Raw genomic sequence first — 19,167 nt, forward strand, 5'->3', positions numbered from 1 at the left:
TGCAGAATGAAAGCCTGAAGTGTTGTATGAACAGCTCAGTTGACCAATTGATAGTATAACAAAATGACTGTCATTTCAGTTTATCTAAATATGAAGCAACCACAACGACAGTGTTTTTACAAGGGGCGTTGCACAATGACAGATTTACAGAAAGTTAATTTAAATGTAGTTCTTCTGACGATTATTGATTAAGGTTTGTGTTCAGTGTTTTTCAAATAAAATGTTCAGATTAAATCCAAAGCGTTACAGCCCGGCTAAATGTATGTATCTCTTAAAAAATGAAGCAAATACACAGACAGAATTGTTTTCAAAAGTATCTATTAAGTAATTAAGTTTCAGTAAAAAAACAGAACAGAAACAGGAATAATTCAAACAGAAATGTATATGTTCTCTTCATTAATTCAATGAATGTGTAATCATTTCTCACTGAAAACCATCTTTACATTTGAACCCAAACACGGCATTTAATCCATTATTTGTATTGACTCCATCAGAGTGTAGGTCCTCTTAGCAGTAATTCCATTGGACAAGCGAAAAACAATACAATGAAATTATAATGTTTCTGATTTCTTCACAACTAACCTGGTAAACTCTTTTTTTTTGCAGGCGTGTTGCTGGCTGCTTTCCTCTGTGTATTGTATTGTGTTTATATGCAGAATATAATTTCTAAAGAAAAAACAAATCTACTTTCTTATTGACTACTATGTTTACACTCTGAATACATCACATGGTATCCACAAGCTGTTCCCATTCTCAAGCATAAATTACAAATAGCTTTCCATTATTTATTCAATTGAAATCTGATCTGTGGTTGGGAATGCATGGCACAGTTCACACAGTGTACTTCTCCTCCCCTTGCCTCTGAGCTTTGTGGTAGTGCGTGTAGCTGCCGTACAGCTCGTTGAAAACCTCTCGGACTCCCATCTGCAGCCCGGCCGTCAGAAACTTGATATCCTGCTCCATACACAGGTCCAGTATCCGATAGATCCCCTCCGTTAGATGCAGCTTTACGTCTGGACGCAGAGTAACCTGGAGAGGAAGATAAGAGGGAAGGAGAACATATATGAATCTGAGGTCAAAACAATGTTCTTATCTATTTCATAAATCCTATCTTTGTTTCACCATCCATAGGCTTAGTAACATCAGTCAGCGATTATCCTTTCTGTGTCACATACTGCAATTTTCTGCTTCCAAATGTTCCTCATGCACTTAAAATAAAAATCACGTCTTTCTCTTTGTTAGTTGACTGGCAACAGAATACTGTGCGGCTTCATACAGCCTGAGGCACACCTGCTGGTCACACATTATGTGCCACAATAGTTGAACATTCATCCCAGTCTCACATCCAGCTTCATAACCATGAAACTCAAATTGAGTGACATCAAATGACAGAAAACATCCTCTATCCTGGCTAATGTTAATACAAATGTAAAGAGCAGGACTCCAAAGAGAGGGGAAGGATGATCAATTAATTACTCCTGTTTGGAAAAGACACATCAAATATTTAAAGAGCCAAATGGAGCTGGTCTATCAATCTGGATTCAAAGCCCACAGGGGCTTCAGAAGGACGGCTGATTTTAAGGAGGTATAAAATATCATAAGATTATTATTTTCAGCCTTCTGTAGATGTGTATTAACTCCATAGTAATCAGTTACTCTTCTGTTGCAACAGTTAGTCTCAACTAGGATTGCTTATGATATCTTTGACCTTAATATTGATTGTACTCAATTTTGAGATGTTGTAAGGTTGACTATTGGTGCTTTTACTAAATATACAATTATTTCTTGATTATAACAAATACAATTAAATATATAACTACGATGGAATATAATGAGTGGGTAAAGGCAAATACAGCGATAACAATCTTATAAGTTACAAGATTACATCATTTTATCTAAACACTGCCTTAAAAATATGTATCTAGCAGAGATGGGGACTCGAGTCTGCGACTCGGACTCGAGTCGCACTTAAGTCGCACACACAGAGACTTCAGACTTGACTTGGACTCGTGACCAAAAGACTTCAGACTCGACTTGGACTCGTGTGTTGGGACTCGTGAACAATCATTGTGTTTTCTATGTTTGGCGTATTAAAGGTGGGGTAGGTACATTTGAGAGAAACCTGCTCGAGATCGCTAGAATTTGAAAATACACAACCGGAGATAATCTGCTAGAGGCTGCTACTTCCTTATAGAGCCCGCCTCCTCCAACACACACGAACGCGCACATGACCAATGAGGGCACGAGATCAGTTTGTGCCCAGATGGAAGGCTGACAGGCAGGCAGGCCATCCAGTTACTTTAGCCGGGCTCATTACGCAGACGTGCGCGCCTCTGTTACTACCTCGTAGTAACACAATAGCGACCGGCGGCACACCTGCGGCTGTACCGCTTGTAATTAGGTTCAACTACAACAACTTCGAACAAAACGCTGGCGGCACCAACAAAAGGAGCGCACACTGCAAAGTCTGCAATATCAAAATCAACAACAACGTCGAATTTCATCAGGCACTTGAAAACTCACCCGGAGAGGTCAGTCACATTAACGCATATGGACAGTTAGCAAACATGTTTAGCTCAGCATCAGCTATGTAATGTTGACTTAGCTTGCTAGTAGCTTTGTAACTGAATATTTGAAAAGATTAGTGAATTGCTTGTCACACTTGTTTGAGTTGAGTGGCGTTGACATCCAACTCTTGACATGACATACAAAAGGTCGGTAACGTTAATCATTACCCGCTTTTAAGTACTTTTAACAGTTTCCCTGCGGGGGATTAATAAAGTATTTGTGATACTGATTTCTGATTCTGAAGTGTTTTGCTTATAAGTTGTTTGCATTTAGCTAAAGTGTGATGTTTTTCCTCATATTGCATTGCAATAGCCTGTTTAAAGTGATCATATAACAAACAACTAATCAGTACTGATACTGTATGCTAATAGAGTGATAATAACACAGTAAATGCTTTGAATTTCTTAGATATAGCCGTGCAGTATTCTGAACAGACTGGATAGCAGCAGACAATAGAAGGCTTATTACAACCAGAAGAGACATGAGACTTTTATTTTTTTAGAGACTTGAGACTTGACTTGGACTCGTGACCAAAGACTTGAGACTTGATCAAGTCTCACCCCACAAAGACTTGAGACTTGACTTGGACTCGTGACCAAAGACTTGAGACTTGGACTTGGACTTGCAAAAAAAGACTTGTGAACATCTCTGGTATCTAGTCATATCAGGGTATCGATGATTTTTTGGAGAACTGTCTATTGAACATCGTAAAAGATTTAAGAGGCACTAAATAATAAACACAATATTATGCTCTGTATCATCAACATACCAACATCAATATTTTATTTTTCTGAACGTCACCATTGCCAACTCAAGTATATGTTTCAGCCTGACCGTAAAAGTGGAACGCATCATTTTTAAACATGAGGATCTGAACACACACACACACACACACACACACACACACACACACACACACACACACACACACACACACACACACACACACACACACACACACACACACACACACACACACACACACACACACACACACACACACACACACACACACACACACACACACACACACACACAGAGTTGGCTGGACCTCAGTCTTCAGACCTTTGATACCACTCATAAGATTGACAGCCGCTCTCTGCTGCGGACTGTTAAATGATTAGATAAGACCTCGCTCATCTGATTACAGGAGAGCCTATTATGGGTTTCGTGAAAACAACTGATCAAATGTCATGAGGAGCTGTAGTTTGCCAAAATTACAATTAGTGCTTCGCTGGCTGTCCGAATACTTGGATCTGGATTCTGGGAAAACTCAATAGAACATAACGCTGCTAGACAAAGTTGTGTTTCGGTGAAGAAGCAAGCAAGATATCTCTGTTTCTGTTTCTTGTGTGCATTGACTCTGATCCCGTATGAGTCCAACAATATAATACGAGTACAATTCCAAACTAGTAGAGTACTCTTTTATTAGGATTTATTAACCGTAAAATGGGCAATCACATACAAATATATGATTAAACCCATATCACACATTAATACACCCCTATTAAACCATTATGACACCTGTATTATTGATTGATTGATTGATTGATTGATTGATTGATTGATTGATTGATTGATTGATTGATATACTTTATTAATCCCCGTGGGGAAATTGTTTCTCTGCATTTGACCCATCCTAGTGTTAGGAGCAGTGGGCAGCCATTTTGAACAGCGCCCGGGGAGCAGTGTAGGGAACGGTGCCTTGCTCAGGGACACCTCGGTAGCACTTGGTCTTGCCGGGACTTGAACTGGTGACCTTCCAGTTGCCAAGCCAAGTCCCTATAGACTTCGCCACCACCGCCCATTATACCAATGTTACACTTGTTATTGCACCCATACAAGATTGTTATTAGGCCCATATTGAACCAATGTAGCGCCAATAGTACACCCATATATTACATCGTTACTCCACATGGACACAGCCTTTAAAATGACTGTATCCCCCAGAATACAGAAACCATTTAAGGGTTAATAGAATACCAAGTCTAACTCGAGACACATGCCCAAATCCACAAACTTCTCCCACATTAAAAAAAGTTGTTCTAACTGCACTGCACTCAGGTCTAATAACACCTGGCTGCCACTCAGAAAGTTCAGCTGAGGCTAAAAGCCATTAGAAGCTGTTCTGACAGAGAGACGGCTAGCTATGATTTAAAAAGAGGTCCATCTCTTTGAAAAGCCCCATTAAAAATCCAATGTTTGGATTATTTGATGAGTCACCCAGAGCTCAAAGGATCCCAAACACCCCTTTGTCTGTCTGTCTGTCTGTCTGTCTGTCTGTCTGTCTGTCTGTCTGTCTGTTTTCTTTTCCTTCTCTCCATGTGGAAACTGCAGAGTCAGATTGGCGTCATGTTAAATACAGTGTGTTGACAGAGAGGAGCCGCGTTCACAGGCTAGACGTTACTCACTGCTCCGTCCAGCTTTAAGCTTTTTTCCAGCACATGGAGTTACAGTCATTCGGGACCCGTTCACACAGATTTGAGCACATTCACATTCAGGCCAATGAAAATACTTCCCATCTCTGAATCTGAGCGACAGCTTCTCCGTCACCATGCTCAACTGAATCTGGCCAGCTCAACACACACCACCAGACAAACTGCTGGATCAAAGGATCAGATAAGATCCTGGTGACAGTGTGTGTGTGTGTCGGTGTGTGTGTGTATTTGTGTGTGTTTGTAACCCACAGCTGTGGAAAATCAGTGGGGATGACAGCTGGGTTTGGATGAGGAATTGTGTTGACTCTGTATGATACTATGACTTCTGAGTGTGTGTGTGTGTGTGTGTGCGTGAGTGTGTACCTTCTGCAGCTCTGTGACGTACTGAGCCACCATGAAGGCCGACAGTGTGGTGAAGCTCTCGGCTGTAGCAGCAATGTGAGAGTACATCCTCTCTATTAATCTGGAGCACTGGAGATACACGTCACCGTCTGGAAATTAAGAAAAACAACAAAGATCAATATTAAATTATAAAAGAGTTTGCATGTGATAAAAAAAGTCCTATTGAGATATCATCCCAAAGTATACACTGTGCAATATAGTTTGGATTTATTGCTGAGAGAAGTGAGAACATTGGCAAACTTCTACTGTACCTTTTGAGCTTAAATTGATCCTACCGTTATAAACAATGTTGCTATACAACTTAAAAACACATTAAGGATGAAATGTTTGTATTTCTTAAAAATTGAAGCGATGTGGTGAGCAGCACAGAATAAAACAAACAGAAATCCTCTCCAACTTGGTAAAAGAGCACACTGATTGGCTGGTACACAATCATTCATGCGTTGAGGAGGTAGAGATGTATGCAACAGATGTCTGCAGTTTACAATGGATTTAGAAAAGTGTATCAACATTTGTCTTTTCTGGAGGGCTACTGATGTTGAGGGGAAATCAAAAAACTGCCAAGTGTTTGTGTTTGGGCAAATACCAGATCCAGTAACAGGAATATTTCTGTCTTGCTTATAATGTATTAAAGTGGCCCTATAATGCTTTTGGGGGTTTCCCTTTCCTGTAGTGTGGTACATAGGTTTTAATGCATGTAAATGGTCTTAAAAGGCTGAAATCCCCAAATTCCCTACAGAGGGAGTTTCTCTCCCACACACTCCCCCCTCCCCCCCCCTGGAACACATCCATTGGACACTTTTGTTTACTTATTTTATATTAAAGCGTGCAAACGTGTCACAATAGAGGCACAAAATACAAATATGAACCTGAAAATTAGCAGATGATGTCGTCTTTAACAATCTTTTTTGCATGTGTGGAACATCAGGGTTTCAGGACTGTTATAAACTTCTCTTATTACTCTCTCTAAGAGAAAACTCAACTCCTATGCTTTTCAAAGTAGGTAAATGAAACAGGTATTCGTACAGAAAGTGGAGTGCTTCTTCCTTAAACCAGTATTTACCTCCACATTATATATGGTAATATAACAAGTCCTTTGGTTAGAGTGGTTGTACGTTACCTGTGTCACTGTCCCCTCGCTGCCGACCCTCCTGCATAATGGATGCCACCAGACGATAGAAGACATTCAAGAAGGACGGAGCGGCGTTCAGCATCACCTGGACACAAGAGACGTTCACAGTCATAAAACGTCATTTGTTTTGTAGCAGAATTGTGTAGACTTAACCTATATTATAGGTGTGGACACTCAGTGTTGTTTAAATCTGCTATGTTGGTTTTTCCACAGCCACAAAGAGTGGAGGACAAGCAAACCACCGAAGCACTTTGGTTGCTGAATGGTTACAGTGCATGCCATATCATCTTGGTTCAGTTTCAGGACCTGTGCTTCATGACGTATCCCTCTAGTCCCTCCCCCCAAATAATCTAACCATTGTTTATGTTGGAAAACCTCTATTTTCAATGATGCGGTGGGATGGTACATATATTCTTGAGGTTAATCCAACTGATTTAACAGTTTATGACAGACTTTTACTTGAATCCAAGACAAACTTTCCATCCTCCATATTTTAAATACTGTAGCTCCCGAGTGCTTTACACACTTGTGATTGTTCAACATGAACAGCAAATATGTAGGCCAGATAACACGGAAATATGTAGACAATTAGAAGAATAGATCAAACACAAGTGATATTGCCAGTTTGATAAAATCTTTCTTTTTTGTGTACATTCTAAGAAGATTTATGGGAAGATTAAAAGGGGGAAATTAGGATGTTAGAAGTTAACCAGAGAAACATCTTTTTTATTTTGACAGAACTGTCCTGCAATATCTGTCCATCACATCGTTTTCACTAATTAAGTCATAACAGAGCAGCTATAAAGCTACACTCCAAAAAGTACAGAAGTAAAATGGATTTCCATTAAAGCTACGTTTGCATTTTCCATCCACACCTCTATCTTTGTTCCCTTTTCAAGGCCTGAAGTGGACCAAGGAGGGATGAAGAGAGAGAATATAAACGAGGAGCAGATGATGTCAGCAGCTCTAATTGGGGCTTAGTAATGGTTTCCATCAACTTATACCTGCTCCATGCCAACCACCACTGCATGCCAGCTACCCTACCTCCCCCCTATCACACCTCCTTTCTCCAGCTCGCTCCCTTCTTTTATACTTTTTCCTGAAACTTCCCTCGTGCATCGCATTCAAATCCCAAGTTCTCTGCCTCTTCTCTCATTTCAACCCTGTTGTTTTGTTCTTGCCTCCACTCTCCTCTCAGTTTTATTTCCCCCCCCCCTTTACCTCCCTCCTACCCGGCTGTATTTTACCCTAACAAACATCTGATATCAGTTAGCTGGTTCTTTCCTTGTTTGATTCAAAGCAGCTGCACCATTTCAGTTGTACCAGTCACTTTTTCTCAACAAAAAAAGTAGTCAACATTTCGGGAAGTGTACAACAAAGAAATTATCACATTAACACCACCACAACAAAAATGCAAACGGTTGTCTGTGGGCTGGAATGTGGACTATCATTTGAATATTTTATATTTGTAGTAAAAATGTCTCTCTCTTGGGAAAATGTATTTTTTGTATTCTTAGGGTGCATTGCAAGCAGTTCCAGTAAAAGCTGAGAATTGGGATGTTTGTGGTTTGGTGCGGCTGCAGCATGACTCTGGTAGCTGCAATATCCTTTCTTTAAAAAGACACATTCCTCTGGGGCATCCTGGGTTGCAGAGTTTAAAACACATACCGCATATTCTTTAAATAAGGTATTCAAACCAGCAGCCTTGAGCTGTAATGACCTTATTACATAAAGGTCAGGTTTGGTTCATATAAAGGCCACAATCGGGTAAGTGCCTGATAAATAATGTTTTCTTTTTAACATCACAAAGAGCAGAGGAAAGTCTTATCCTGCATGTTCTGTGATTGAGACAAAATCACAGAGGAAAGAGCCAACCTTCAATGATACAAATGGAAATGGGTTGGATATAATACTAGGACCACCTAGAAAAACCATCAAGTTAAATCAACACATTTGTAAAACAGTTTCAAGATACACTCAACAATATAACCTTCTAGCAGGTAGGATTTATCTCAGTATCGATTGTTTTACGCTGCATTAGTTTTAGCAATTAGTTTTACGCTGCATTAGTTTTAGCAAAATGAACCAGTGATTCAGTTTATATGAACCATAATTCAAATCTTCTGGGAAAATCTAATACACTTATTGGCCTATTTTATGTTTTTGTCTCACTCACACATTTCTGCTGCACTTGTTGGTAGCTGTGTGTAAGGTTACACCACATGCATTAATAACTGTATTTTTAATATTATCACATCTTGTTGCAGAGGCAAAGTCAAACCCTAGATTCCAATGTAATCCCCTATTAAATCTACGCCTATAAACCTTTGACAGTGTTTTCATACAAAAAACGTTTCTTTAAATCATCTTCAAGTTAGATTCCTCCTTCGATAAACCCTCTTCTTACCTGTGGATGACGCTGGATGATGGCAAACAGCGCCTCATGAATGGTCAGAAACACCGAGTGGTAGACGGGCGGGGTCAGGTGGTCGAGGGGCACCGACTGCAGCGCCCCGAGGATGAGGAGGACATGATGAGGGTTGGTGAGGAGCCCCTCGCCCTGACGCAGCAGTGATGTCATGGACGTCACCGTGGGAACCGTGAAAGGAACGGTCAGAGAGACGTCCTGCGTGGAGGATTTTACCAAAAACTGTAACAACAGGGATACGCACACAGAAGAGTTAGAGGAAGGATATGCAAGCAGGTAGGTGCAAACAGTTCATGAATACTTTTATGTGAAGATTAACCTGTTCAATAACATTGCAGTTCATGATATAATTGATATAGTCCTCAAAATACGGTATGGGATGATTAAAATGGCATTTTAAATGGCATATTAAAAACAGCAACACAGTGTGAATCATGATACTTTCAGTATTATTTTAAATCAGGGTCTCTTTTGACATATCTGCCATGATAGTAAGCTAGAAAGAATTGTCAAGTCTTGAGTGCATATTTGTGGAAATGTACCATCCAGTTATTGAAGTTCTATATATCAACCCATCCCTAGTTGCAAATGAACAAAGGCACATACATTTGACATTTCAGGGACAAGTTTTAAATGACCTTTTACGGCTCTCTAAAAGTATTTGTTAGAGAATTCAATATGAAAATCAAGATCCTGGCAACAGCAGCAGGCCTTTTCGACAGCAGGAAATATTGCTTCATCATAGCAGGAAGAGCACAGGTGTTACTAATAACAAACAATGGCTCTGTTCATTTTAGGGAGCTTAAACCGAAGCAGCTCAAATTCAGCCATCATTTATTTTATTATCTCCACCTGTGCCATTTCTGCTGTGACAAGTCAACATGTCCTCCGTGAGAAATGCCTATTATGTTACCATAAAACCTATTTCGGATGTTACCCTTTTTTGCCGAATTGCATGCTGTTCAAGATCTGTGTGTTGCTCCCCAGAAAATAGGACTTTTTATATCTATTCTACTGCTATTAAAGATATTATTATTTTACTGGCATTCAATTTGAATGATTTAGAACTTTTAAACTAGCCTTCTCTTACACCGCCTATTAAGAAGAAGGTGAAGAAATTATATAATCAATAGATCAGACAGATGACACAGCAGCATGGTTAGCATACTAAGAAAGTGCTGTGTGTGTAACTGTGTGTGTACAGTATATTTTAAGCAGATTGCTGTGTTGTCTGTCTGCTCCTCCCAGCAGCTCTGATGGAAACCACATTGACCTAAAGGAGCCTTAGAGGAAATTACAGATAACAGGCTCTCCGACAGAAACCAGCAGACTGTGATTGTGATTGTCATTTTGGCTGCCGAGTCACTCAAGACGTCTGTCACATGTGCTTCTAGTCCCTACAATGATTACTGATGTAAGGTCGAAGGAAAACATGTGTCACTGTGCCCTGCTTGAGTTTCTGTATCTGGGCATGTTACACTGAGAGTTCCTTCTTTATGATTTTCCGAATGTTAGAAATGTATACCTCTATCCAGCAAGTGCACTATGATATCAATTCAATCCATTTTCTCTGATTCACAAACATGTACTTATGTACCGTTAAAATAATGTTAAGGCCTCATGTCAGGCTTTCAGAAAACTGTGCAATTGTCTTTTCATCCTGAAATACTGTTCACCACTCCTGAAGGTCATTTTCAACGACATGTAACAAAATGTTAATTATTCAGTACAAGGTCTGACATTTAGTTCAGACATTTAATGACTTTAGACTCAACCGAATGGCCAAAAACATACATTTCAACTTGGACATTAAAACCAATGACATATGACTTAACTTGGACCTGAGCACTTTGACTTTACAAATACTTGATCCAGTCCACCAAGCCAAAAGATTAGAACTTATGTTTTTAAGAAACCTAATTAAATGCTTAGAAAGTGCAGCATAACTTTATATAACTAGGTTTAGTCGCATTTTTAACACTTTTTCTTGAACAAACAAAAACACATTTTAATATGCATTGATAATTTAATTATACTTTTACTCTGTTGTTATAATTGCAAATCACAGTTTAGTACTTGGGACTTGATTTGAAGATTACTTGTGTGACTTGCAAAGCAATTACTTGGTCTCTCCCCTGCTGATACGACGAGCGTAATGCCAATTAAAAAATAAAAGGATTAACCCAAACAACTCCTGATACTAAAAACAAAATCCACAAATCTGTGTTTTCTTTCTATGAGTAACAAACAGGCCCACTGAGACAAATTATTGGATGTGTTTGCAGCATGAGACTTGTGTGTGTGTGTGTGTGCGTGCGTGCGTGCGTGCGTGTGTGTGTGTGTGTGTTTTTCTCACCACCATGGCAGATATAATCTGTGGTGCAATGAGCCACAGAGCTTTAGAGCAGGGCTCAGGTAACTGACAGCAGGAAAGCAGCTTAATGATGATCACTGCAGATAGCACCTCCTGGAGAACAGAGACAGAGAGGGAGAAATCTGATCATTTGATTTTCATTCAATGCGACAGCCTACATGATTCATTGTGGGGGCAAAACAAAGCAGAATCTCCCTCCCATCAAGTAAGAGAGCTGTTCATATGACACATTGTAAAAACTGCACAGAAAAAATAAATGGACTCTATTCAAACAAGGGATATCTAAATGTATGAAAGTGATCAGGGTTGACCCTCACCCTGTAGTTTCCTGCCCTCAGTTTGCCTGTGTCCAGCCCCTCTCGGATCAGCAGCAGCAGCAGGTTAAACCGACCTGTGGTGCTTTTCTCCAGCAGGTGGCGCAGCAGCTCCTGCACAGCCGGCTCCAGCTCACACACATCACTCGCAGAGAGCCAAGAAGCTGAATAGCAGAAGTGAAAATGTGTCACAATCAGGATATTGATGCATTACTGAAAAACAAAACAGTTTTGATTGACACTGTCAGAGTTCATTTACCAATGAGTGAAATGAGCAGTGATGTTGCACTAAAAACGGCAATATAAGTGTTTCTAATGTTTATCGTCTATATCAGGGGTTCCCAATCTGTGTGCCGCGGCCCCCTAGTCGTCCGCAAAGGCATTGCAAGTGGGCCGCCAAATAATTTGCAAAACCTTATGATTTGTGTGTAAACATTTCATTATTAAGATTTGTTTTTATTTTAGCCTCTTTTCCTTTTTTGATCCTCCTTAGCAACGGTTATTACAGTCCTTGAAAGCGGTCAGTACTACTGGATTAACAACGTGTTACATGTTCTGAATTGACCAATCAGAATCGAGTATTCAACTAAACCGTGTAATACAAATGTCTGTTTGTTACTGATAGCCAGCTCCTTTTCTAATTAAAATCTAAAGTACTCTGAGAACTTTATTTAGCCTCCGTATTGTTTATGGTTGAATGTGGGCCACGTAACATTTTTTGATTCTTAAGTGGGCCCTGAGTTGAAAAAGGTTGGGAACCGCTGGTCTATATAATTAAGCATTTTGATTAATGATGCCACATTTTTAGATGTATTGCTTTTTATATCCTTTTCCTGCTTTTCTTTTAATAATCTGTCTCCTAGAAACTACAAATGTATCAAAATGAACATCTGGAACATGAGGTTATATCAATATAATTTATGGCGCTGTTAAATTACTGCTTTTTTAAGACATGATACATAGAGTTATCTCAATTAAATCACTTGTAAACTTGTGTCAATATGTACAATATGCAGAGGAGCAAAATGAAAGACAAACACTGGCTGAAGGATATTGTTTGCTTCACGTACCCGTCAGCAGTTTGTGCACATTCTGCAGTATCTGCATGTACAGCTCATCCAACTCCTTCCCTTCCTTCTTCTCCTCTCCTTCCTTCTCCTCCCTCTCTCCTCTGGTCTTCTCCACTGCTTTGTAGAAAGTGGACAGGAAATGGAGAGAAGAAACAAGGAAGTCCAACGGCCTGTGGGCACAACTGATTTCTTTGAGGATCTGCTGGCAGCAGCCCTGATAGAGAGCCATGTGTCTCATTTGTTTCTGCTTGTTCTCGTCCTCCACTGACAGTGAGGACAGCTCGCAGTGCAGCATGACCGTCACGACTTCTACTACAAAGGCCTGGCCGAGGACGCTGGCAGGTTGGATGGGTGACTCGCTGAGAGTTTGGGGTTTAAGGATGGACTCAACAGCCGGTCCTAATGAAGCGGTCGTTCTTGTGAGCATCCGAGTCAGAGTTTGATCCATTTGTTTACTCTTCCCCAAGTTAGAGGTCATTGCCTGGGAGAAGGAGGTCAGCGATGCCAGCAGGAGATGAACAGACAAAATGGATGCTCCTGGTTTACCTGACACAGCTGTTGAACTGGGGGCCACTATATTCATGTTTGACATCTCCTCAGTGGTAAGATATGAGGCAAACTGGTCCAGGTTGAGACGAACGCTGCTGTTTCTGATTATGATCAACTGGACTAAGGCCCTGATGAAGCCCTGCGCTTCTTTGATTAAATCCAACCAATCGGAGCTGCTTGTGACTCCGAATGCTCCATTGTTGCTGCGCCAGAGGAGAGAGGAAACAGAGGCCTGCAGCAGGGTCCCACCGTGGGTGAGCTTCAAAACACTTTGGAAGTTTCTACCCTCCAGGAAACAGGTGAGAATCCTGAGCAGCTTCACCAGGAAGAGAGCTTCATCTCCAGATTCAGGAGGCTCCACGGCTTTCTGACTGGAGGTGGAGGTGAGCATGAAGAAGAGCAGGAGGAAAACAGAGGAGATATCCTCAGAGTTCATCCCATCTGGGTTTAGATTGGTTAAGATTTGGAGTAAGTCTACCAGCTCCTTGCTTTGTGTGTCAGTCAGCAACACAGACACCTCTCCAGCCTTTGAGGATGCCAATATATCCTCAACTATAGTCTCTTTATTCACAAGTGTGGACAGAGGCAGTCTCTCACAAGCTCCAGTTCCTTTCTCCTGAATCTTCAACAGTGTAGGACAAACCTTGGGTATATGAGCTGCCTTGAGAACACTAACAATCCTGTCTGAAAGGGAACAAACGGTAGCAGAGAACAAGGAAGGCAACTCAGCAAGAACGGGGCTTTGGACAAGTTGTGATGATACAAGAGACACGCTGAGAGAGCCGGGGGGACAGCCTTTTCCTCCGTTGGTTTGTCTGCTGAGAAGTGAACCAACAAGCATATCAGCCACACAACCCACATCTTCTCCGGTCAGGTAAGGAGCAATCAGAGGCAAGTTGGATGTGATGAGATACCAGTGAGCTGCGGGGTAAGAGCTGGAGGTCACACTCGCTATCTGCCCGTCCCATACCTGCTCTCCATCCAGACTCAACTCTAATTTAGCTAAAATAAACTGTGCCGCGCTGTTTAGAAGAGCTGCTGTGCTGGGTTCAGAGAGTAAGGGGGTATCTAAGAGAACTTTTTTCATCTGTTGCAAAGTGAGGAGTTTGAGCAGCAGACGGCTCAAGGGGTTGCAGGACGGCTGCAGATGTGACGGAACAATCTCACTAGAGAGGAGGCTTTCTATCTGTGTTAGGACCGGAGCACGGTCTTCAGTCTCGCTTGCAGCGGCTGTCAGCGCTGTGTATTTGCTGCAGTGGATATCAAACAGCGTGTCGACCTCCACCAGGGTGTATCGGAGAAGCAGAGTGGCATCAAGGGTCTTCTGTTCCCACAGTGCTCCCATGTTATACTCCGACATCTGCTCCGACTCTTTCTGGTCCAAATTATTTTTGCGTTTCCGTGGGGTACTTTGAACTGAACTTGTTTTTACAGCTTTTTCTTCTGTTGACAACAGATTCAGTAGCTCCTTGACAACCTGTTGCATCTCCACAATCAAAGCCTGACTCTGCCTGACTATGGGAAGAGGAGAGGCATTGTCTAGAGTCTTCAGACTAAACAAAACGACATGTAGCAGCTGACTGAGGGAGAACAGCTTCTGAGATGCATCTTTTCTACTCTGATCTTTTTTCGCTCCATTGTCATCTCCTTCACCATCAATCTCCATCTTCTCTGCCTCTCTTTCCTCCTGCACCATGTCAGGTAGTATATGTGTCCTGATGCTCTCCAACACCAATGAGCAGATCTCCAGCCCCTGGGAAGAAGGAGTGTCCAGCAGACAAGTCCTGAGCGAGACGGAGGCGCCCTCAGAGAGCAGAGGAGGTCGGAGGTTGTCTGATGCTGGCTGACAGATCACAGTCAAGAGCTCGGAGAAGAAGCGAGGCAGCTGACGGAGCTTAGTGTACGTCTGGAGGAGACTGCACACCAGGAGCTGTTGGGAAACAAACATTTGGTCTCAGTCAAAACTAATCCCTCACACATTTGTAATCCTGCATTCGCAAGTTGAGTTTTCTTTTCTGAAATACACATTTAGGATTAAATGTAAAAACCTGTCTGGCCCGTTGCACTCGTGCTTCCATGCATTCAGAGTCAACCCAGGCTGAAGATAACAGCTGGTCCAGGTCTGGTTCAATAATCAGATGGTTGAGACTCAACAGCGCTTTTAAACAGCGGTACCATGCCGGGATGCTGAAGGATAAAAGGAAAAGATAACAATTCAACAAAGAAAAAGGTTACACTTCAAAGGTTTACACTTTTTATTTTACATTCAAAGCTTTGTTTTAACTTTTTGAATAAAGCTTGACTTAATGTCGTAAATAAATGAGGTTTTTTTTTAAATATAAATGATGGTGCCGTTAAATTGCTGTTTTTTTAAAGGCTCCTGCTAATACAGGAGTGTGCCTTGATTTGCTTGCCGGCCAAAAGGAGAGCAAACTGTTGTTCAAATATCTACAGTCTTTCTCCAGAATCACAGACTCCACCTTTAACTGAATACATCAAGGAGTTTTGGTTTACCTTGGCTGGGCGTGGTTGAAGAGCATTTGTCCCAGAGCTCCGTAAAACTTGAGTTGGACCTCTGCATGTCTGATCCGGTCTGCTGCTACATTGTAAATATCAGCTGACAGAGTCTGGTTCAGCAGGGACTCCACCGCCAGCAGAGCCAGGCTCCAGCTCTCTGGGGGACCGGGGGAGGATGGGGGAGACTTCTGCCCCGGGGTAACAGGAACTGGCTGGTCTGCTTTGGCAGGGGAGTTTTCATCGAGATGCATATCCAAGGTTGGGACCAATCTGGCGAGGAAATAAAAACACAGCATCCTGTGTGTTTCCTCACTTTCTCCTCTCCCTTTTCCGTAGCTTTCCACAAAGAACTTAAACAGCAGAGACATTGTGTTGGACTTCACAGTGTAGTGGAGGGCCGGCTCACAGTATCCTGGAGCACTCAGTTTGGAGAGTATTGCACTGACTGGCTTTAAGGGGCCTTTTGCGCCTCCAGGACCGCGTTTCCCAGACTCTTCTTTAGATGGAAGGAGCTCGTCCTTGTAAGCGGCCAGGTGCTCAGAGGGGAACAGAGCTAACTGGAGAATGGAGTCAATCTTGATGCGGACGTCTCTGGACAGCTGCTGACGGAGGCGCAGGTGTGTGTGAGCAGCAGCAAATTCCCCAGAGGTAAGCAGGTGTCGGAGTAATACTAAAGGTTGGATCAGCTGGTTGGTTACCATGGTAGAGACTCTGTTGGGATTGGCTTGTTGTCGCTGGACCGACAAATAACATGACAGCACTTGAAGCAAGACATCAAACAAATTAGCTGAGCGGACATTTTCCTTTGGCTTGGCAGGGGGTTTATTAGCGTCTAACTCAGGCTCACCAGGAGGATTTTCAGTTATCGGATCAATTTGGGAATGGTCCAAATCGATTTGATGACTCTCAGTCATCACTTCATCCCCACATGTGACAGATGCTGTCACTAAGGGCTCTGTGAGCAATGGCTGTTGAAGTTCACAGCAGGCCAGAGAGCAGAGCTTAGCCAGGAGATCAACTATGAGTTCATACTTTGTGGTGAAGACAGACGAGAGCACAGGGGAAGAAAGGAGGCCCTGACACACACTGAGGATGGTGGACACACACACCGGAGACTTAGAGCCAACACGTGCACATTCCTGGAGACGGTCAAGCAGCAGCTAGAGATAAAAAGAAAAAAGGGTTGTCAGTAACATCCTCATATTTCAATCTCAACACACCATGTTTGTAGAGTAGGAATGCTCTGCAGCCAAAGCATCTAATCGTATGTGCGAGATACACATCAGTCATTTATTTTTAAGGTGAGGCAAAAAGGGTGTACATGTGTGCTGGTGTTCTTATGAAAGTTTCTGCAGCACACCTGTGCCATGTTGAGCCTCAGGCTGACGGTCTTGCCCTGCTTCAGAAGAGAGTGGAGCTTCTTGCTGTGAAGAAGATCGTCAAGGTAACACCACAGTCCTTCAAGAACATCGTCAGAAAACTCCACCTTCTGGTTGTACCGGCCCGTCAGAGCGTGGGTGCACCAGTCCAACAGCACCTACATGTGAAGAGAATCAAGACAGAGTACATGGTGGACATGTATATGCTGCTTTCAAATCATTCAAAACAGACAATATGAATTACTCATGTATATCTGAAATGACAGAGATTATTTATCATAAACTTATCCAATTAATGAATGGAAATAGAAAATATAGCACTGTACAATACCTTAAGGGTACATTTGGTCGAAAAACATGCACTAAGATTCATGCCAAAGTCTTAAAAGTACCTCCAAAAGCAATCCAAAAGAAAAAAAGACTACAGCACTGCTAAGATTAATACATTTCAAAAAAGGCTTTATTGGAATAAAGGTGTACTGTAGGACACATATAATCTGCAGATAATGTAAATGACATAATTAACAAAACGATGTGCTGCTATTTAAGTGTAGACAATTGGTACCGGTCTTTATTGATTATACTGTACATTATGGGTTTTGTCTCAGATAATAAACTACAGTAGGCACTTCTCACAGCAAACACAGAACATCTAAAAAACAACAGCAACCATTGTCATTCTGTGAAGACACAAACACCTGTAACATAACTTAACAGTGGTTACCTGTTCCTTGTTGGGGAGCAGGCACTGAGTGGAGATCCAGGCAAAACGTGCCAGCTTTAACTTGTCCTCCCATTGAGTATGAGGACTCTTCAGTTTCAGATGGATACCTGAGTAGATGGCAGCCATCTCTTCAGATGGTGCTACTGCTGCACAGGTCTGAAGAGAGGGGAGGGAGAAGACGAGTTTTAGAAGTGTTATTCCTTTGAGGAAATTCACAAGCTAACCAGGATATAAAGTAAATAGTTAATATGAGCCCTACCTTTACAATATGCATAACTAAGTGAAATGTATGCATCAATCATTACAATTCAATAACATAATAAACCTACATCTGAAATGGGCCATTAAAAGATCGAAGTACCTCCTCCACCACTCTCTAGCAGTCATACACAACTTGGGTAAGAGACAAGAGAAGAGTGTATGAAATCTATAATAAAAAGACCATGGAAAGCGGTGTTTTAAACATAAAATAAAAAAAAACACCTTAAACTGATGGCAAATACAACTTCAGCCAGGTAAGCATACACAGACACACATTTTCAAAAATATATCGTTAAGAGTTAAACGCAAAGGCAAATATGTGTCATTTCATCAGATAGCATAATGAAAACAAGCTTTAACACCGACATGCGTGGTTATAGCTAAGACATCTGACATTAGCATCTTCCTGCTAAAGTCAAAGTAAGCAACTGGAGCTGCTTCTCGTCAACACGCACGCAAACAATCAATGAGCTTTAATTAAACATTGTTTAAGGATAGTTAAATGCATTTGTGGTGACTGAGTTTATCAGACTTACGACTTTTCAACCCGCACGTGTCTCCTGTTTTCAGATGTAGACGAACTTTCAACTTTCACCCTGCAGGCTAGGCACGAGCAATCGATAGACGATTTAAAGAGGCAGTATTAAAAAGTAATTCAAGAATGAAAAGTAGATTAAATGTGACTCCCTTTTCTTTTTATAATTAATTAAGTGACGTCTTTTATTTGTTTCTTTCTTATTGTTTTCCAGATACAGTACCATTTACTTCACACTGGAAGAAGATGAACTACAGAAAAGTTACCCAAAGGAGAGATGTGTAGTTTGATCAACTAAAGCTACTTAGAAAAAGTAATCCAAACAACGAAAAATACATATAAAAAAGGTTTAAAATAGTAATTTCACTACATAAATGTCAATATATCATTATTAATTCTGTAAATGTATATTGTTTATTCAATAGATAAACTTTTCTACTGTTGATCTATTTTTATCTATATGCTGCTGTGACAAA

At 41.3% G+C, this 19,167-nt stretch overlaps 1 protein-coding gene across 1 annotated transcript; it reads right to left on the reverse strand.

Annotated features, from left to right (window-relative positions):
* Nucleotides 1-316: 316 nt before the first annotated feature.
* Nucleotides 317-18,769, reverse strand: urb2 (URB2 ribosome biogenesis homolog). The gene is made up of 12 exons (XM_034075513.1): nt 18,693-18,769; nt 17,896-18,051; nt 17,153-17,329; nt 15,790-16,952; nt 15,324-15,462; nt 12,727-15,205; nt 11,660-11,820; nt 11,325-11,435; nt 8,948-9,190; nt 6,529-6,625; nt 5,370-5,497; nt 317-1,029 (listed from the first exon to the last, which is right to left on the reverse strand). Exons 2-12 carry the CDS (start codon nt 18,019-18,021, stop codon nt 832-834), a joined length of 5,022 nt encoding a protein of 1,673 aa, XP_033931404.1. The 5' UTR covers nt 18,022-18,051; nt 18,693-18,769; the 3' UTR covers nt 317-831.
* Nucleotides 18,770-19,167: the final 398 nt, after the last annotated feature.

This window comes from Pseudochaenichthys georgianus, chromosome 3, assembly GCF_902827115.2.
Source record: "Pseudochaenichthys georgianus chromosome 3, fPseGeo1.2, whole genome shotgun sequence".
In the NCBI taxonomy this organism is placed as follows: Eukaryota; Metazoa; Chordata; class Actinopteri; order Perciformes; family Channichthyidae; genus Pseudochaenichthys; species Pseudochaenichthys georgianus.